Source organism: Paroedura picta, chromosome 2 (genome assembly GCF_049243985.1).
Source record: "Paroedura picta isolate Pp20150507F chromosome 2, Ppicta_v3.0, whole genome shotgun sequence".
Classification (NCBI taxonomy): domain Eukaryota; kingdom Metazoa; phylum Chordata; class Lepidosauria; order Squamata; family Gekkonidae; genus Paroedura; species Paroedura picta.
The window spans coordinates 32,963,703-32,981,638 of NC_135370.1; the positions used below are offsets into that span (position 1 = coordinate 32,963,703).

A 17,936-nucleotide genomic window follows, 5' to 3' on the forward strand; every position below is an offset into this window, starting at 1 on the left:
AGGTCCTGGGTGGGTTTCTACACAGCTTTGCCCCCCAACCATATTCTGCACAATTGCACCACTTCTGGGGTTTTTTGAAGCCTGAAGAACTTTTCAGGGGTTTCACAAGGGTAAAAAAGTTGAGAAAGGCTGCAGTAGGGCTTCATATTAAAATGTCAGGAAACAAAATGGAGGGATCATTCACGTTAAACAAGAATGCTACATGCACACAGACACACACCTTTTTCCAAATACAAAGGGGAGAACCGCCCCCCCCCCCCAAATTTTATTAATCAGGCAACAGATATTTTCTGGAATGCAATCAAAACCTCCATATCAGGAAATATCTACTTAGGGTTATACTAATTCAGTGAGCTGATCCTCTCCATAATAGACAGTACAGTTTAGCCTTCATGGTTCTTTTTTATACAACACCAACTGGAAAGGGCCAACTTAGACTGTGTAGGCAGTCCAATTAGTATCCTGCCCTGCTAGTGGACCTCCTGATGGCACTTGGTTTTGGCCATGGTGTGACAGTACTGGACTGGATGGGCCAGCATGGCTTCTCCTATGCACTTATATTTGTACTTTTTCCTGCATAAGAGCTTCAATGCTCCCCTCTGGACATGCTCTTAAGGAAGGCCAGAAGCAATGTCAACACACAACTAAGTGATGGAGAGCAATCAACTTTAACCCATGACAGGAGCCAACCTACATATAACAGACACAGCAGTTCTGTCTCGCTGAATATCAAACTGGGCAGCTACACTCAGGATCAATTACTAGATTTGCTTCCCTCACGGTCACACAGCAGCTCTGGGGAATGTTCATTTAAAACTCTGCAGAACCCTGGATTTGGCCTGGGACCATGGTGTGAGAAAGAGGAAGGGTGCCTGCCTTCTCCTGGTGGCTTTTTCTGATCTGAAACAACCCCAGAGGGGAGTTGATTGTCCCACTTCAGAGCAGCATCCACAGTATTCTGTGCATGTGCAGCTGCAAAAAGGTGGAAGACTCTCCCCCCACATCCATTTCAACAGGTTAGGAAAATGACTTGGGAGGACCAAGGCTGGAGCTCTTTCTTTCCCAACGTGACAGTCCTAAGCTGAACTGGACCTCATCAGGATTTTAAATAGATGCTCCTCACAGCTGCTGTGAGGCTGCAGGGAAAGTGCATCAAGTTCAGAGACCTGACTTGTTATGAAATGTCCTGTACAGCTTAGCTGTTGAACAGGAGTGGTTTAAGGATTTGTGGGGACCATCACACCAGAGCCAGTTTAAGGATTTGCTGGGCCCTGGCAGAGTACAGTTACAGCGGGAGCAACCGGACTCAGGATGGAGGGGCCTCCTACAGTAGAAAGGGAGCAACCAGACTCAGGGTGGAGGGGCCCCCTACAGTGGAAAGGGAGCAACTAGACTCAGGGTGGAAGGGCCCCCTACAGTGGAAAGGGAGCAACCGGACTCGGGGTGGAGGGGCCTCCTACAGTGGAAAGGGAGCAACCAGACTTGGGGTGAGGGGCCCCCTACAGTGGAAAGGGGTGTTACTCTGATCATCCTTAAAGAGGGGAAAGGGGGAGAGGAGAGAATCTGTGGCCCTGATTCATGGGAAGGAAGGCACCTTGTGGGGCCCCTGGAAGCGCAGAGCCAGTAGCAAGTGCTACAGATGCTACATAGATAAACTAGCCCTCCCCTCGATGCAAGTGTGAAATGACCCTGTTTTAAATATAAAAACAGCAACCCCTTCCTCTGCCCAAGAATCAAGATTTCCTCTCCTCCCTCCTTCTGTGCAGTTGGCACTGTTTTGCTTTTAACACACACAGTAACGCTGCATTTAACACAACATCAATAAGCAGGGCTCTTACCAGACGGAGACATGTACTCAGCGTTCGCCCTGTAAATTACCCGGACAGGCAGACTGCACATTTGTAAAAAAGCCTGAAAATAAAGAGCAAATAAAAAGTCACAATTATTATCTGAAGGCACAGTATAAATATTACTGAGGGATGGGGGAACTGTGTTGATTTTTAAGCCTCCAGCATGGTTACAACAGGTTGTTCAAAAAAGCTATTTGCCAAAACAGCTAAACAGCACCTGGGTGTTTGGAGATATATAGTTTCTACATTGTGCTTATTAAGAACTCCATTTTCCCCATCTCAGACGCTACAGCAGCAGCAGCGCCAGCCTGTAATTAGCTCTCAAAATGGAATTATGTCACCCGAAATGTTTATATTGGTCTATAACTTTTATTTGCTTACTTCTGCCTAAGTAAGATAACACCCCAATCAAAACCTCTACTGTAAAAATAGATGATCTCATCCCACATTTACTTCTGCATGCTGGATTTCACTCCCCTTGGACATTTCTCCGCTTTCTGCTTTTGAACAGAGCAAGGATTATTTTGCAGTTTTCAAGCCAAATGAATGTGAATACTCTAGCAATCCGGTTGCAAGAGTAGCAACCTCAAAGTTATTTGCATACATCTCACTTATTTGCCTGTCTTCAGGCACACAAATTTATTTATTTGTTTGTTTATTTGTTTATTTCATCAGTTTCTATACCATCCCTCTCAGTAACCCATCTTGGTGCAGTGAATAGCAAGCATTCGGCAATCTGTTCCACTTTATATTTCTGGTAAGGTCTTGGAGGAGGAACATGTCTCATGGCTTAAGTGCCACTCAGTGCTTAACACCCACTCAGGGCAGTTGTCCCACCCCTGAGTGCCGCCTCCTCCAACCGGTTTGCCTGTCTGTCCAGCAGCCAGCCAATTGCCTTCCGTCTCCCATCCCTGACCACCCCCTCCTCCTTCCACTTCCCTCTGAATCTTGGAGGCTGCAGATCCCTGCCATGTGAAAGCTGCCCCTGTCAGTGAGTTCCCTTCCCAGGGGCCTCCAGTCTGCAGCCTTTCCTGTGGGGAGGGGGAGACCATCCACAGAGGTCTTCTACTCAGCCCCCCCCCCCCCCCCATCTAGCACCTGTTCTATTCCTGAATGCAATGGGCTTTGTCCCTAGTACAATAATAATGCAAAATGCCACTTGTAAGAATCTCCCCAAATACCTGCATCAAACACATACTTGCATCAAACAAAGGGACCAAGTAATGGTAGAAATTGAAGAAACTGAACAGAAAACATTTTTGAAAGGGAGGGACTGATTTAAACAGAGCCACCAGAATGCTTCTTAGAAAACCTCACACATTCAAATAAATTCAAATGGGCTCAGGTAGCAACTGCACCAAATAATATTTTAAACACCGCTCTAAAAATACCATTGTGAAACTTGGAATAAAAGGGACATGAGTGGATTCTTTTCCCCCCTCCTTAATAAAAAGAAACAAAGAGAAAGCTATAATGACAACGTAAGAATTATTCCCCGATTTAAATTAAAAAGCACGTTTGGGAATTATGAACTATGTCCAAACATATGAAATTTTTCAGTTTTTCACACCAAGCCGTGGCAGATCGAGCAAATGGAAAAAGTCTTGTCTGAAATTACAAATGAAACCTGTTCGGCGTCCTTCCTGGAGTGACAGATTGTATTCCTAATTCGGTTATGGTAATACTCACATTTGTAGTTTAACATAAATTAACAGTTTAATTGTATTTGTGACTACTTTAAACAAAGTAACAAATTCCTTTGTACCTGCAAATGTAATTTATAGCAAAGCCAGGTTCATTTTCAAAAACAATCTGTTTCACGCTGCACCGGAATGTGGCTGTAATGGTCTAATGTAATTCCTGCTGCAGAACGCGGGAAGACTAGACTCCTTGGTAGCACCGAGGAGGTTTTGAAGATAAATGAAGATGCTATTCATTCAGGGGTAATTTCATCTTAGAACCATATGAAAGATGTTTCAGTCAGACGCAGTAGAGGCCTGGCTTGGGATTTCAGTCTATTTTCAGCTACAATGTAATGTTGTTAAATCGATTATGTTGATACTGTATTTCTAATCATGAAGAATTCATGCTATTATTCTGCCTAAAGAATGAATTGTCAGGCTTTCATTATATCGTTCCGTGGCGCTCCACTTTAGAGCAATAAGCACAGTATCCGATTTTTTTTAAAAAAAATTATAAATTCACATTCTAAGAGCCCACAAATCAGTAAGGTTTAGATAGTCAGCAGAGAATCTTCTTTTCAAAAAGTGGTTATATTAAAAAAAAAAAACAGTCCTCTTTTTTGCTGCTAACATAAAGCAAACTGGTGACCTTCCAATGTATTATGAGAATTCCTCATACGCAGCAGTATCTTCCCAGCAGCATTTCTGTTTCTGAGAAAAAGTTAATTCTCCCTTCTTTAGTTTGGTGCAGTGGTTAGGAGCGCTGACATCTAATTTGGAGAGCCGGGTTTGATTCCCCGCTCCTCCTCCACATGCAGCCAGCTGGGTGACCTTGGGCTCACCACAGCACCGATAAAGCTGTTCTGACCGAGCAGGAATATCAGGGCTCTCTCAGCCTCACCCACCTCACAGGGTGTCTGTTGTGAGGAGAGGAAAGGGAAGGCGAATGTAAGACGCTTTGAGACTCTTCGGGTAGAGAAAAGCGGCATATAAGAACGAACTCTTCTTCTTGGTAAACTAAGTGCACTTTGGAGAACTGCCTGGAATATTGATTTTATAAATTATTTCTACCCAGGCTTCCCCATCTCAATTGAACCTACAAGTTACCTAACAAATATCAAAACACAAAAATCAACAATTATAATAATGCAGTCCCAAAACAAATCAGAACAGCTGAACAAGACACAGTTAAAATAGAATCAAGGTCAGAACAAGACAAACTATTATCACTGCAGTCCTAAGCATACTTACACCATTTTAAATGAACTGAAAACGATAGGCTTGAAGAGGTATAATTCTGTTTAGGATTGCCTTATAAGTACTGCAGGATTCTGGAGAGGCCCAGTAAAATATCCATGAATGAATGAATGAATGAATGAATGAATGAATGAATGAATGAATGAATGAATGAATGAATGAATGAATGAATGAATGAATGAATGAATGAATGAATGAATGAAATGTATTGTATGCGGGCCAAATTTGCACTGAAATAGTAGCATCTTCATCTGGCATCTAAAAGCAGGTGCGGTTTCCATCTGTCTCTCTCAGGGCAGGGAGTGCCAAAGACTATCAGAATCCTAATGGCTAGTATCTGTGCCATCAATAGAGGTGAGAGAAATCCTGCCCACAAGACTGATTTATGAACATTTTCCAAAGGAACAGGCCTTTTCCAATGCACTCTGCCTCAACAGCCCTCATTACACTACAGCAATGTGAGAATATTTGCAATACTCCTCCTGCAGAGCAATCCCCCACTACTTCATAAATATTTTTAACTGGACAGCAAGATCTCTAGCCAGGATCCTAAACCCTCCTTGCATTTGCATTGCACTCTTTTCTGCGGAGGGGGCAGTCCTCTGTAGCCAAGCACATGCCCCTGATGCTAAGCATCTTCACTCTTACAGATCCATTGGCTTTTAGCAAGCCCCAAATCCCAACTCTGGGACAGAAACTTGCTGAGTGGCCTTGGGCAAGTCAGACACAGTTTCATTGCGAGGAATAAAATGGATAAGAAGAGAACCATGCAAACGGTTCCACGTCATTGTTTGGAGACAGGTAGGGGTATAAATAAAGTAAGTTAAATACATAGAAAGTGGGGTTTTGAGGAGAAAAGACAACAGCAAATAAGTGTAGTACCACGACAGCTGGCTAGCTAGTGGTGCAGATCTAGAGGGAATAAAAGATGCTGTGCTCTCCAATGTCCAAGCAAGGCTGTTCCGATAGAAATATTCTTTCTCAAACACCAGATTTTAATATTTCTGCTTTCTTAGACTTTAAAACCACTGAAAGGGATGAAAACGTAGACCTGTCGAAGGACAATGGTTGGAACAAACTGTAACCCAGCCTTTCTCAACTTTTTTACCATTGAGAAACCCCTGAAACATTCTTCAGAAAACCCCTAAGCGGCATGATTGTGCAGAATATGGTTAGGAAGCCATGCCCACCTGAGGCCCCTCCCCTTCCCTTCCCACCCCCTCCAGGCCCATCATTGGCCGTTTAGGGAGTGGGAGGCAGATCAATATGACCATGTATGTGGTCGTGATGATGATGTTATCCGTTCAGTTGTGTCCGACCCCCGGAGATTCTATGTGGTCGTATCACCCAATAAATGTTTGACAAATGTATAAAATTTTATTAAAATTTATTAGCACCTACCCATTCAGGAAACCCTTCCAGGGCCACCAAGAAACCCCAGGGTTTCACAAATACCCTAGTTGAGAAAGCCTGGTGTAACTAATCTATCTCTAACCTCCTAGTATTGTTAGCCATGGGCTAGTAGTCCCTGCATCCTCAGAGCAGCAGAACTGCTGTGCCCCCAAGGTTCTATCTACTCTTGACAAACCTAGAACACACCAAGGTCAAACATAACTACAGAGGACAAAGAAATAGCTCAAAGAGTGATTAGTCCTATGAAGAAATAGGCCATGTGGAAGGCTGATTGACAACATCCGGACCACTCTCCGCCCTCCTCTTTTTGAAACAATGTTGGCTACCTTGGGGCAGCAACGCGCTGGAACCATTTTCAAGAAGTTGTTCTTCTACATTATTTTCAAGCAGAAGAACAAGAACTGGCTCAGAAGAAGAAATAACCTACACCCAATCTTTTGTGTTAGGCAGATATTCTGTTTTTAAAGGGAAGGTAGAGCATCTTGTGGCACAGAGTGGTAAGGCAGCAGACATGCTGTCTGAAGCTCTGCACATGAGGCTGAGAGTTCAATCCCAGCAGCCGGCTCAAGGTTGACTCAGCCTTCCATCCTTCCGAGGTCGGTAAAATGAGTACCCAGCTTGCTGGGGGGTAAATGGTAATGACTGGGGAAGGCACTGGCAAACCACCCCGTATTGAGTCTGCCAAGAAAACGCTGGAGGGCGTCACCCCAAGGGTCAGACATGACTCGGTGCTTGCACAGGGCATACCTTTACCTTTACCTTTACCTTAGTGGGGGGAATCTAAAGAACAAGTTTTGTAGAAACTTTCAGGACTGTCAAGGAGAAACGGTTTATACAGAATCAGTGCTAAATATAGTAACACGAGAACTTGAATACTGATTAACTTCTGAACATCAAAAAAGGGAGATATGGAACATAGCAAATGTGTATTTAAAGCACTGAGGTATTTAAAGTTTTGCAAAGAAAGGTTGATGGAAAATCTGTAGCAAATGAAATGTATTAATTAGTTATTGGAATCAAGGTAAGATTTGCTATTAGGAGTTTCTGCTGTTTTAAGCGAACTACATTAAAACATAACCTGCATGCTTTAAGGCCTATATTAAACCATCTAAAACAACCAACAATATCATTTACACTAATTCTCCTATATATCTTGTTAATCTGATATTAGATCATAGTTTGTTATAAGAGACTGCTGAACAATGGCTTCAATTTAATGTACAAATATGAAATATGACAGATGGCTGTTTATGGTAACGTTAATCTAGGCTTGTGATACCTTTGAACGGTTTTGACTCAATGAGGGTTTTTTTATTACTGTTTGGAAGAGGAAAAGCGTTTTATTCAGATATCATACAGCCCAACAGAATGTGCACCATAAATAAAGATGGAGAGGGATGGTGGGAAGAACTGGGACACGTTGCCGACCTGATAGGGCCCTTGAGGAGTCACTCACCCTGTAGCACCAATCAGGCAGGGGATAGCCCACCCCTAACTGCCTCCACCTCCCTGATTGGTCCTCAGGGAGAGCACTCACCCCCCAGAGGATCCATCAGATAGGGGACACCCCATCCCTGATTGCCTCCCCCTCAGCCTTCCAGCCACACAAAGAGGTGGCGGTCAGGTAAGGCAGCCCCAGCCCGAGCAGCTGGGCACACATGCCCCCCAAGTGCATGGAGATAGGAACATACAAATTTAACACACACATAAATATATATATACATACACAAACAAGAAGTAGGTTTCAAGCACCACATAACAAATCAACCTCCTTGTTGTAGCCCAGGAGTTTCTGATCCTTTCTGAGCTCGTGGGCGCTTTTGGAATTCTGACATAGTGTGATGGGCATAGCCACAAAATGGCGGCTGTAGGAGGTGGAGCCATACAATTGCTGCCACAGCTTACCTTCAGTCACACCATGAAGATTTTCATGTTGTGATGGCAGCTACTGCTGAAGCAACATTTTTAAGAATCTGTGCAGCCAATCAAATTTCCAGTGGCCAATCAGAAACCATACTGAGCAAAACATCCACTGGCTCGGCCAGGCCCACATTTGGCAGGCCCCAGGGAAGTCTGTGGAGAGCATCATGGTGCCCCGAGGCACCTTGCTCAAGCCCTATTGTAGAAGAATTCATGAAGCAAGAAGTGATGTGGGTTAAGAGGGAGGAAGTGTTACATATTTTTAAATATCACAAATGTGCAGAAGGTTAAGAAGAATGCTGTTAATGTTCTTTGCTTGTATTGTCTCCACTGGGTTAGCTGATACAGAGAACTTCAGATGAACATCTGCAATATTTCTGTACTAACTGCAAAGCCTGTTCCTAAGAACAGGCTTTGAAAGGGCCCCCCTGTCCCCCCATGCCACTTAAGGTGGCTTTGGGCTGCTCAGACTCTAGAGCAGCTCACAGCCGGATCAAGTGGCGCAGGCAGGGACTGGCCAGGTCATTAGCAGGCCCAGGACAGAGCTCGTTAGTAGGGCAGGACGGGAGGGAGCTCGTTAGCAGGGTGGGACGGAGGTCGTTAGCAGGGTGGGACAGGATGGAGGTTGTTAGTAGGGCGGGATGGGATGGAGGATGGAGCTCGTTAGCAGCCTGGAAGGCTCGCCCCCTCCACCACCACCCTTCTCCCAGGGCCCTCTCCCCTGACTTGCTGCTGGCTCCAGTAGTGAGGCGCGTCTGAGAGAAAAGTGGCTAGCGTTCAGGAATAGAGGGCAGGAGCTGCAGGGGCAGGGCCAATCAGGGTGTGGCCAACTTTGTTGGCCACACCCTGATTGGCCCTATTCCAACTCGGACACCCCGGACACGTTCCACCCACCCAGGCTGTTTCACAAATATTAAGAGGAACAATGGATAAGGATTAATGACAGATAAAGTTATGAGCAATTCCCATATTAAAACACGAGAACAAGATGTGTTCTTTTTGCACCAAGAAATTAACAAACATTGCAATTGTACAATATTTTAAAAGATAAAAACAGCAGTCATCATGGAAAGCATAGCAATTTGATTCAACGTATTTCTAAAATGGAATAGTCACTGCTGAATGACCCTTTTACTTGAATTTACTCTTCCTGAAAGAGCGCTTTTTATACACGGCAAAATGAAACGTTTGCTGATTCAACAGTACCTTGCTGCCACAGTGATAGAGGGTGCGATCCTAAAGGCTGAGGAGTAACCTCCACTGCCTGACATGCAGATTACTTCTGAGAAAACCTGATTAGGAGTGTTCCCTTCATGTCTCATTAGGAAAACACTGCCATCCACTAACTTTATTGCCATACTAGGGGCAAAGCCTGTTGCATTCAGGAATACAACAGGTGCTAGGCTGGGGGGGGGAGTGGAAGAACTCTGCGGATGTCTCCCCCTCCCCCCAGGACCGGGAAAGGCTGCAGGCAGCTGTTGGGAAACTCACCGGCAGGGGCAGCAGGGATCTGTAGCCTCTGAGCCTCAGAGGGAAGGAGAAAGGCTGGTCAGGAGTGGGAGACAAAAAGTGGTTGGTTGGCTGCTGGACAGACAAGCAAGCTGGTTGGAGGAGGCACTCAGGTGCGGGATAGCCATCCTGAGTGGGCATTAAGCACTGAGTGGCATTCAAGCCATGAGACCAGCTCCTCCTCCAAGCCCTTACCAGAAATATATTATGTGGAACAGATGTCCATATGTTCCAAATACAGCACAGAAGAACAGGAAACTTTTATGCTCCTGGGCAAAGCATTTCACCCACTTTCAAAGCCGTGCCAGGAATCTGGGGAAATAGCTCTTGGATGACCAAGTAAAAAAAAAAAAACACACACACACACACAACAGGCCCAAACCCAATTTTTAAGAGGCAGTAATGGCCTATATGCTGAACGGTATTATTTTCTAAATTTGTTTGCTACGTAGCACTGAGTTTGGAAGAGCATTTTAATAGGTCTAATTGCATGAGCCAAAGTGAAGCCCATCAGCACCGATCATCAATATTAATGGATATTGAACAACTCCTCCTCCTGCAGAAGCCTCAGTGGCTCAGGTTTGGACTTGCTATGATTATTTTTTAAATTACATTTAATATTCACACATACAAACACTGAACACAAGAGCCCTTGTAGAGCTAGTACTCGGAAACCACTGGGGAGGGGCTTTCTGCTGGTCTACTGGGGATATCGCCAGAAGAAGAAGAAATATTCAGCTGAGCAGAAGCACTTTCAGCACTTACGGCCCACGAGCCAAGCACAGAGTGATTCTCCCCAAGCCCTGCCCTCTCAAGGGAACATTATGGAGGACACGGCCCAGGCATTGGGTTGAGACTGAGTGACCAGCAACATCTACTGGGCCCTGCTCCCTCCCTCCTAAAAAATCCAGCCATGTGTTCTGCTCTGGGCCTGTTCACATTGTTATAGTTGGCACCTGTGTTACAGTTTAATGTCAATATTATTACTGTTCTATGAAAGTTGTTGAAGGAAGGAAGGAAGGAAGGAAGGAAGGAAGGAAGGAAGGAAGGAAGGAAGGAAGGAAGGAAGGAAGGAAGGAAGGAAGGAAGGAAGGAAGGAAGGAAGGAAGGAAGGAAGGAAGGAAGGAAAAGAAGCACAATCACACAGCTGTATCTCCAGCATCTATAAAGGTCTCTTCAACCACATGCAGTTTCCCCTTGGATCGTGGACCACAGGTTAAGAACTGGGGCTGAGGAACAGCCATGAGGGTCAGTGGGCTGAAATAAGGAAGCACAAGGAGATAAAACTGAACCCTTTTTTGGCCAACCACAAAATTAATCTACGAGCTTTTGAAAGGAGAGAAAAGTGTCCAATCCCAACCAGGTTTTTTCCTTCCAGTGTACCAATCCAAGGAGGGAAGAAGAAAAAGGCTAGCCTTGCTTCCACTAGAGCAAACTCTCTCAACCAGGGTTTCTTGTGGGCCCTGGAAGGGTTTCCTGAATAGGTGGGAGTTAATTAATTTTGACTACAACATTTATCGGGTGATATGACCATATATGGTCCTACCCCCTCCCCAAACTGACCAACGATGGGCCTGGAAGTGGTGGGAAGAGGAGGAGCCTTGGGTGGGCATGTAGGCAGCTATGCTTCCCAACCATATTCTGCATGATCGGGCCACTCCTAGGGTTTCTCAATGCCTGAAGAATGTTTCAGGAGTTTCTCAATTATTAAAAAAAAAAGTTGAGAAAGGCGGCACCAGAACAAAATCAGCCTTGATTAAAGCAATGCCAATAAAGGTTGGTAGGTAGCCCAGACCCATCCACTTTCAAGTTTGCATGGTAAGTCAGAGAACATAACAAGATAAAGTCATCATAATTTAAGGACTGCCTACTCTAACCAACCACTAGCACCATCTTCTGAGGCTCTGTTTCAAGTGGCACCACCTTCTGAGGTTACAGACTTCTCAGTTGTGGCCCCATGGAACTTTCTCCCCTGGGACATTCACCTACCCTTTCATGTCACTGAATTCTGCCAGATGGTAAGCGCTTTCATATGGGATTCCCTCAATAAGCCGTCCTCCCTGCCTTATGTTTTTAACTGCTGCCTCTTTGTTTATGTATATATATATATGTATTTCAAGAGCCTCTTGTGGCGCAGTGGTAAGGCAGCCGTCTGAAAGCTTTGCCCATGAGGCTGGGAGTTCAATCCCAGCAGCCGGCTCAAGGTCGACTCAGCCTTCCATCCTTCCAAGGTCGGTAAAATGAGTACCCAGCTTGCTGGGGGGTAAAACGGTAATGACTGGGGAAGGCACTGGCAAACCACCCTGTATTGAGTCTGCCATGAAAACGCTAGAGGGCGTCACCCCAAGGGTCAGACATGACTCAGTGCTTGCACAGGGGATACCTTTACCTTTTTATATGTATTTCACTTCCAGTTTTTAACTTTTTAAATACTGCTCTGTTTTTAGTTGTTGGCTACATTGAGGACCCCGATACCATTTAAATATTTTTTTAAAAAAATAAATCTTTTTACTAAAATAAAATGAATTCATGAACAAACATGGCAGGATCCCACAAGGGAAAGAAACCACAGATAAGCTACCCATACAAATGTTAGACGGAGCATTCATGGTCTGAACTATGTGTTGTGACCAAAGGACCAGAACATTTTAGAACCGTAAGAAAGGGTATCGATATCACTGTGAGAGCACGGTCCATGTAGGTGTTCATTTGCATGAGCAAGACCACTGTCCTAAACATCTTACAGCTTAACATTTGCCCGTGAAAAGCAGACAATAAGATGATAGCGATGGGTGACATTGTTCAATGATTTCTTTGGGAATGAAAACGGGCAAGTTGAAACAACAAAGCTTCACAAGCCCTGTACATCGTTTCAGGATGGGAATGCTTTGGCTTAATCGTATACATCCGAAGACTGACTATATTGGCTCAGTTCAGACGCCATGTGAAACCACGGTTAATTCAACTAAATATGGTTAGTGTAATGGGATCCAGACCATTCCAGTAAGGATCGTATGTTAATCGCAGTCTTAGCTATGGTTTCACGTGATGTACAATCAAAGCCTGAGAGGGCAGGACATGAGGAAGAGGAAGAAGAAGAGGAGGAAGAGGAAGTGGTTCGTATATGCTGCTTTTCTCTACCCGACGGAGTTTCAAAGTGGCTTACAATCTCCTTCCCTTTTCTCTCCCCACAATAGACACCCTGTGAGGGAGGTGAGGCTGAGAAAGCCCTGATATTACTGCTCGGTCAGAACAGCTTTATCAGTGCTGTGGTGAGCCCAAGGTCACCCAGTTGGCTCCATGTGGAGGAGCGCAGAATCAAACCCGGCTCGCCAGATTAGAAGTCCGCACTCTTAACCACTACACCAAGCTGTCTTTTACTGAAGTCTCCTCAGAGGGGCTTACTCTTAGGAAAGCACCCCTAATACTACACTGGTAGCACAGTGGGCCGTATTGGGATGATCATAGTTTTACATTATGTCTGTACACAGTTTCAAGAAAGGATCAGATCACAGGGCCTTTTCGCACGGGGATCTTTGTTGCAAATTGTTTGCGGAATGAAAAATCGCCATTTAAAATAGTGGAATTCGTCGTTATGCATACCTGCCTTTGTAGTGGAATCAGTTGCGTTTTTTAGCGTTTCCCACAGGCTTCCGGTCTCGGCAGAAATCGCTAGAAAGGAAGCGCTATTGCCAAGCTCGTCCCGCCCCTGGCCGTCAAGCAGCCAATGGGCAGCCGTTAGCATGCTCCCAAACAGCCCCTTTCCCTTTAAGAAAGGTTTAAAAAAAAAAAAACAGACCCATAGCAACGAATCTAGGTAGATTCGTTGCTACGGAGAGACCCATCCAGCTGCCTAATGTGAGCTGTCGTTTGATTGTATGATCGTTTGCACGCTGCCTCGAGTGATAAAAAAAAATCCCCCCCCCCTTCTCACGGGCCCGATTTTCGGCTGAATGTATGTGTAAAAAATAAAGGGACTTTATTTCAGCAAACGGGCTTTTAAGTGGTTTGTGCTTAGTGACTAAATGTGAAGGACTGAAGCCAGGGAAGCCTCTAAACAGAAAGAGGCTCGCCGGTGCGTTTATCCCCGCTCGCTCGGAGAAAAAAAAATGGCGATCGCTTTGCCGGAAGTTTGGAGGAGAGAGCCAGGGGGAGGGACTTTGAAGAACCAGCAACAATGGTAACGCACAGGTCTTTAGCGCTACTGTTGCAGATTGGTTGCAGGAGTGTATCGCTATCCGGAGGGTGAATCCACTTTTCTGGATTCCCCTGAAAGCGCCACAACGAAGCGCTTTTTGCGGGTCGGTTTCAGGATTGTTGCAGATTGTCTACGACGTCGTGGGTTATGGCAAATTAGTAGCGTTTCCAATTAGCAACCATTGTGCTATTTTGAAGCCGTGCGAAATGGCCCACAGTCTTTAACAAAGGGAGCACAAATGTAAAACATACAGAGAAATTAAAACCCTATATATCCTAGGAGTCTTTATATTATCTGACCCCCTCTATAAGAAAGAAAGAAACAATAATTAGAGCAACAGCATGAAGCCCAAAAACATCTTCATCAGAAAGATGTTAGGACTGCTGTTTTATTAGGTAATGGATAAAAATAACCAGTAAGCAGGCTTTACACACTAGAGCAATATACTGTTTACAAAATAATCACAAGTCTGTAAATAAAATACATATATTTCTTATTACAGATTCCTATGAACTGATACCATTCCCTTACATCAAAGAAAATTGTTCCATAAAGTTTAAAATCAGATATCTGTCGAAGTAATTTTTATAGTCATGGCTACTATCAGCTGTCAGACCAAAGAATATTGAAGAAAAAGAAGATTTTTTAATATATTAGGGTTAATTTATCATCAAAGTGACATGAGTAGAACAACAGAAACAATCAAACAAAATATTGCTTTGGAAGAAAGTTCCCTACAAATTGTTACTATTATGACTGTTATTAAAGACTTCTGTAATCACAACAGAGATTAATATTGTAAGATGTAAGAGCTAAAGACTTTAAAAGTATAAAATGTTTACTATGTCTGACCTATTCAAGGATTATTTAAACTCGGTTCTACCATAAAATGCACAGGATTCTATTCCCACATATCTGCAGGAGCACCTTTCTCCTTATGCCCCCCACAGGGCATTACACTCTGCGGGTATGAACTTGTTGGAGGTCCCCAGCCCAAGGGAGGGTTGCCTGGTCTCGACCATGGCCAGGGCCTTTTCAGCCCTCGCCCCAACCTGGTAGAATGAGCTCCCAGGAGAACCAAAGGGCCTAGTGGAACTTTCACATTTCCGCAGGGCCTACAAGGCAGAGCTGCCAGGTCTTTGGCTGAGGTCACGATGGTAAGATCTGGGCCCCTTGCTGGCTGGCCAGATCATCAGGCGCCCCTGGAATTATCCTGCGAGGCACTGTATCTCAGAATCTATAGTACAGGGCAGAATCTTTTGTTGCCAGGGAGTGGGTTAACCAGATTTTATCATTGTTTTATTAAGATTTTTGTGGGTTGTCTATTGTTACCCACCACAAGCCACATCAGTGGGAATGGTGGGATATAAATGTGATAATGAATGAATAAATGAATGAATTAATTAATTCACCTACCAAAACAGTGTAGTATTGTCCTCACACACAGCATCACAATTATTAATTAGAAGTAGAATCCTATGGAAATGTTATGGATTAATATTACCCACAACATTATGCATAGGCATCTGTATGCATGAGTAGGTGCTCCACAATCCTGCAACTCACATTTTTCTCACTGTACTCTTAAAAGTTGAAAACCTGTTAAAAAAGTTAATATATGTATTGTGTGTAACCGTTTACTATGGCAACAGGTTATTTTTCTCTAAATACTTTTATTTTCATTGTTTCTTCATCCATCCATATTATTTAACTTTTTAAAATTACACACTTCTGATCTCGTACATTTATTCTAATGTTTCGTCTTAATTGTTTTGTCTCTAATGTTTTATTTAGCCTTTTCATTTCTTTTTATTTACAATGCCTTCTTAATTCAAAACGTAACAACAAAAGTTAATGGCCTCTATTTTTACACAACAACAGTTTCTTTGAGCATTTTTAGGATTGCATTGTTTCTTGTAGAATTTGGTTCTTTGGTTCTTTAAAAAAATTAACAACTGCATCCTCATTGCTTAACATTATACACCCATTTGTCTTTCCGATTTTCTAATGAGCCTGTTTCAAATTCAAATGCGTTTATTTTTTATACCCCACTTCTCTCCCCAGTGGGGAGCCAAAGTAGCTTACACCAATTCTCCCTTCTCCCATTTTATTTTATCCTCGCTATAATCCCGTAAAAAATGGTTAGGCTTCAATGGCAGGAGTGGCAACTCAGAGCTGGGTATCCTAATCCAACACTCAAAGCCAGGGCTTCCCAGCCACATGGTATGGTACCCCGAAGGCCCCTCAGTAGCATGGAGGGGTTCAAAATGGCGGCTAAGGAGAACCCTCCTACCCTGTGCCTGCCATTTCTAGCTCCAAGTGAAGATGAATATTTTTATATAAAAAACCTGACCCGCTCCTTCCCAGGGTGGCCAATAATGGGCCTAGAATATGTGGGAAGGGGAGGGACTCTGGACATTTAAACCTCTGCCAGCTGAGGCGCCTTCTGGAGGGAGTGGCAAGGAGGCCTGGCCAGCAGACATCACTTCCTGGTACCTTGTGGCCTGAAAAATATTCTAGTGGCACCTCCACAGTCAAAAAGTTGAACAAGGCTGCTCTAACCACTACAATTGCTGAGACTTACTTCAGAGAAGACTGGTTTAGGATTACTCTCTCTATGACCTCTAAACTGGCTCTGGTTGTTAAATGCTTGTTTATCCCCTGTCTCATCAACTTTGTATTCACTCCAACAGTACTTTTTCATTTTGATCTCTTCTGCTAAACTGTGTTTTCTTTCACAGTGTTGGACCTTACCGTTCTTTTATACATGTTCTGGTAGGAGCAAGAGATCCATTGATTTTGTTGCTTGCTCTGGCCTCAACCACATGCCTGGTGGAATAGTGCCATTTTGCAGGCCCTGTAGGACTCTGGTAGTTGCGTCATGGCCAGGATCTCAGCGCAACATATTCTACCAGGCTGGGGCCATGGCTGAAAAGGCACCGTCTCTGGTTGAGGACAGATTGTCCCACTTTTGGAGGGACATCTGGGAGTACCTGGCAAATTGTACTTATGTTGAAATTAAACACATACACACACACACACACACACACACACACACACACACACACACACACACACACACACACACACACATATATATATATATATATATATATATATATATATATATATATATATTACAATACTACTTTTGCGTTCTATGTGTTCTATGAAAATTTTTGTTGCTCCATATAGACCAAATTCTTAATCAAGACCCCCCCCCCCCCCAGTCAATGGTGTCCCGCTTTACTGATGTTAAAATCTGGTCACCTCAGGCCAGGCGCATCTCTTTTAGTCCAGGGCATACTGGGAGAGGTCACTGTTTTATAACAGATGTAAACTTGTGAGTTCACTATAGAATGATACAAACGGTAATGTCATATTTTTTAAAAAACTCGGTCTAATTTTGCCCAAGTTTTTGCTCCTTTATCCAATTAGCTTCCATCATCCTTTCTCCTCCCTATCTTACTATAATAAGCATTGGCAACAACAAACATCAAGGAACACAACATTACATTCAAGAGTGTCTCTTCAAAAACCATACAACTAGCTTGAATTTGAAGACAACAATAAACAAGATTTTCTCTTTGTTTCAGTACAGGTTTATGGATGAAACATGTTTCCTAATCAACTTTTAGTTACTGTGGAAATAGCATCAGTGATAGTGAGTTCTTCTCTGCTAACTACCAGAGGGCAGTATAAATCTGTATACATAAAAGTATAATATAAATATTATTTATGTGGCGACTACAGCAGCACATCAGATAGGAACCCCCACCTCATTTGCAATGTGTTAGCTGCGCACTGCTCAGTAACCAATTACAGACAGAGGCAACTTCCTGCCTAATTACTGCCTAGCGCTTCCACATGGCAGAGATCCCCTGTTTCCTTATCACAGCTGCAAATTAACAGGCGTTCCCACTGGCAACTGAGCATCCATATGGGAATTGTGTGTACACTTTTATCCATCGTCCACAGTTTTCCTTTCACTCTTCCCCCTATCACACCACACAAGAATTTGACTTTTAATCAGTACATCTCTAGACCTTTTCACTGTGGAGGCATAAGGGGAAAGGTGCCTTTCAGACCTTCCTGTTCAGATGACAT

General features: G+C 43.8%; 1 protein-coding gene across 3 annotated transcripts in view; it reads right to left on the reverse strand.

The window, feature by feature from the left end:
• The window catches only part of MTX2 (metaxin 2), a 57,238-nt gene that overhangs the window by 12,283 nt on the left and 27,019 nt on the right, over positions 1-17,936 (reverse strand). For all 3 annotated transcript variants that reach the window (XM_077319630.1, XM_077319628.1, XM_077319629.1), the window contains one exon: positions 1,839-1,911. In XM_077319630.1, coding sequence (XP_077175745.1) covers positions 1,839-1,911 — 73 coding nt within the window. The remainder of the gene's footprint in view (positions 1-1,838; positions 1,912-17,936) is intronic.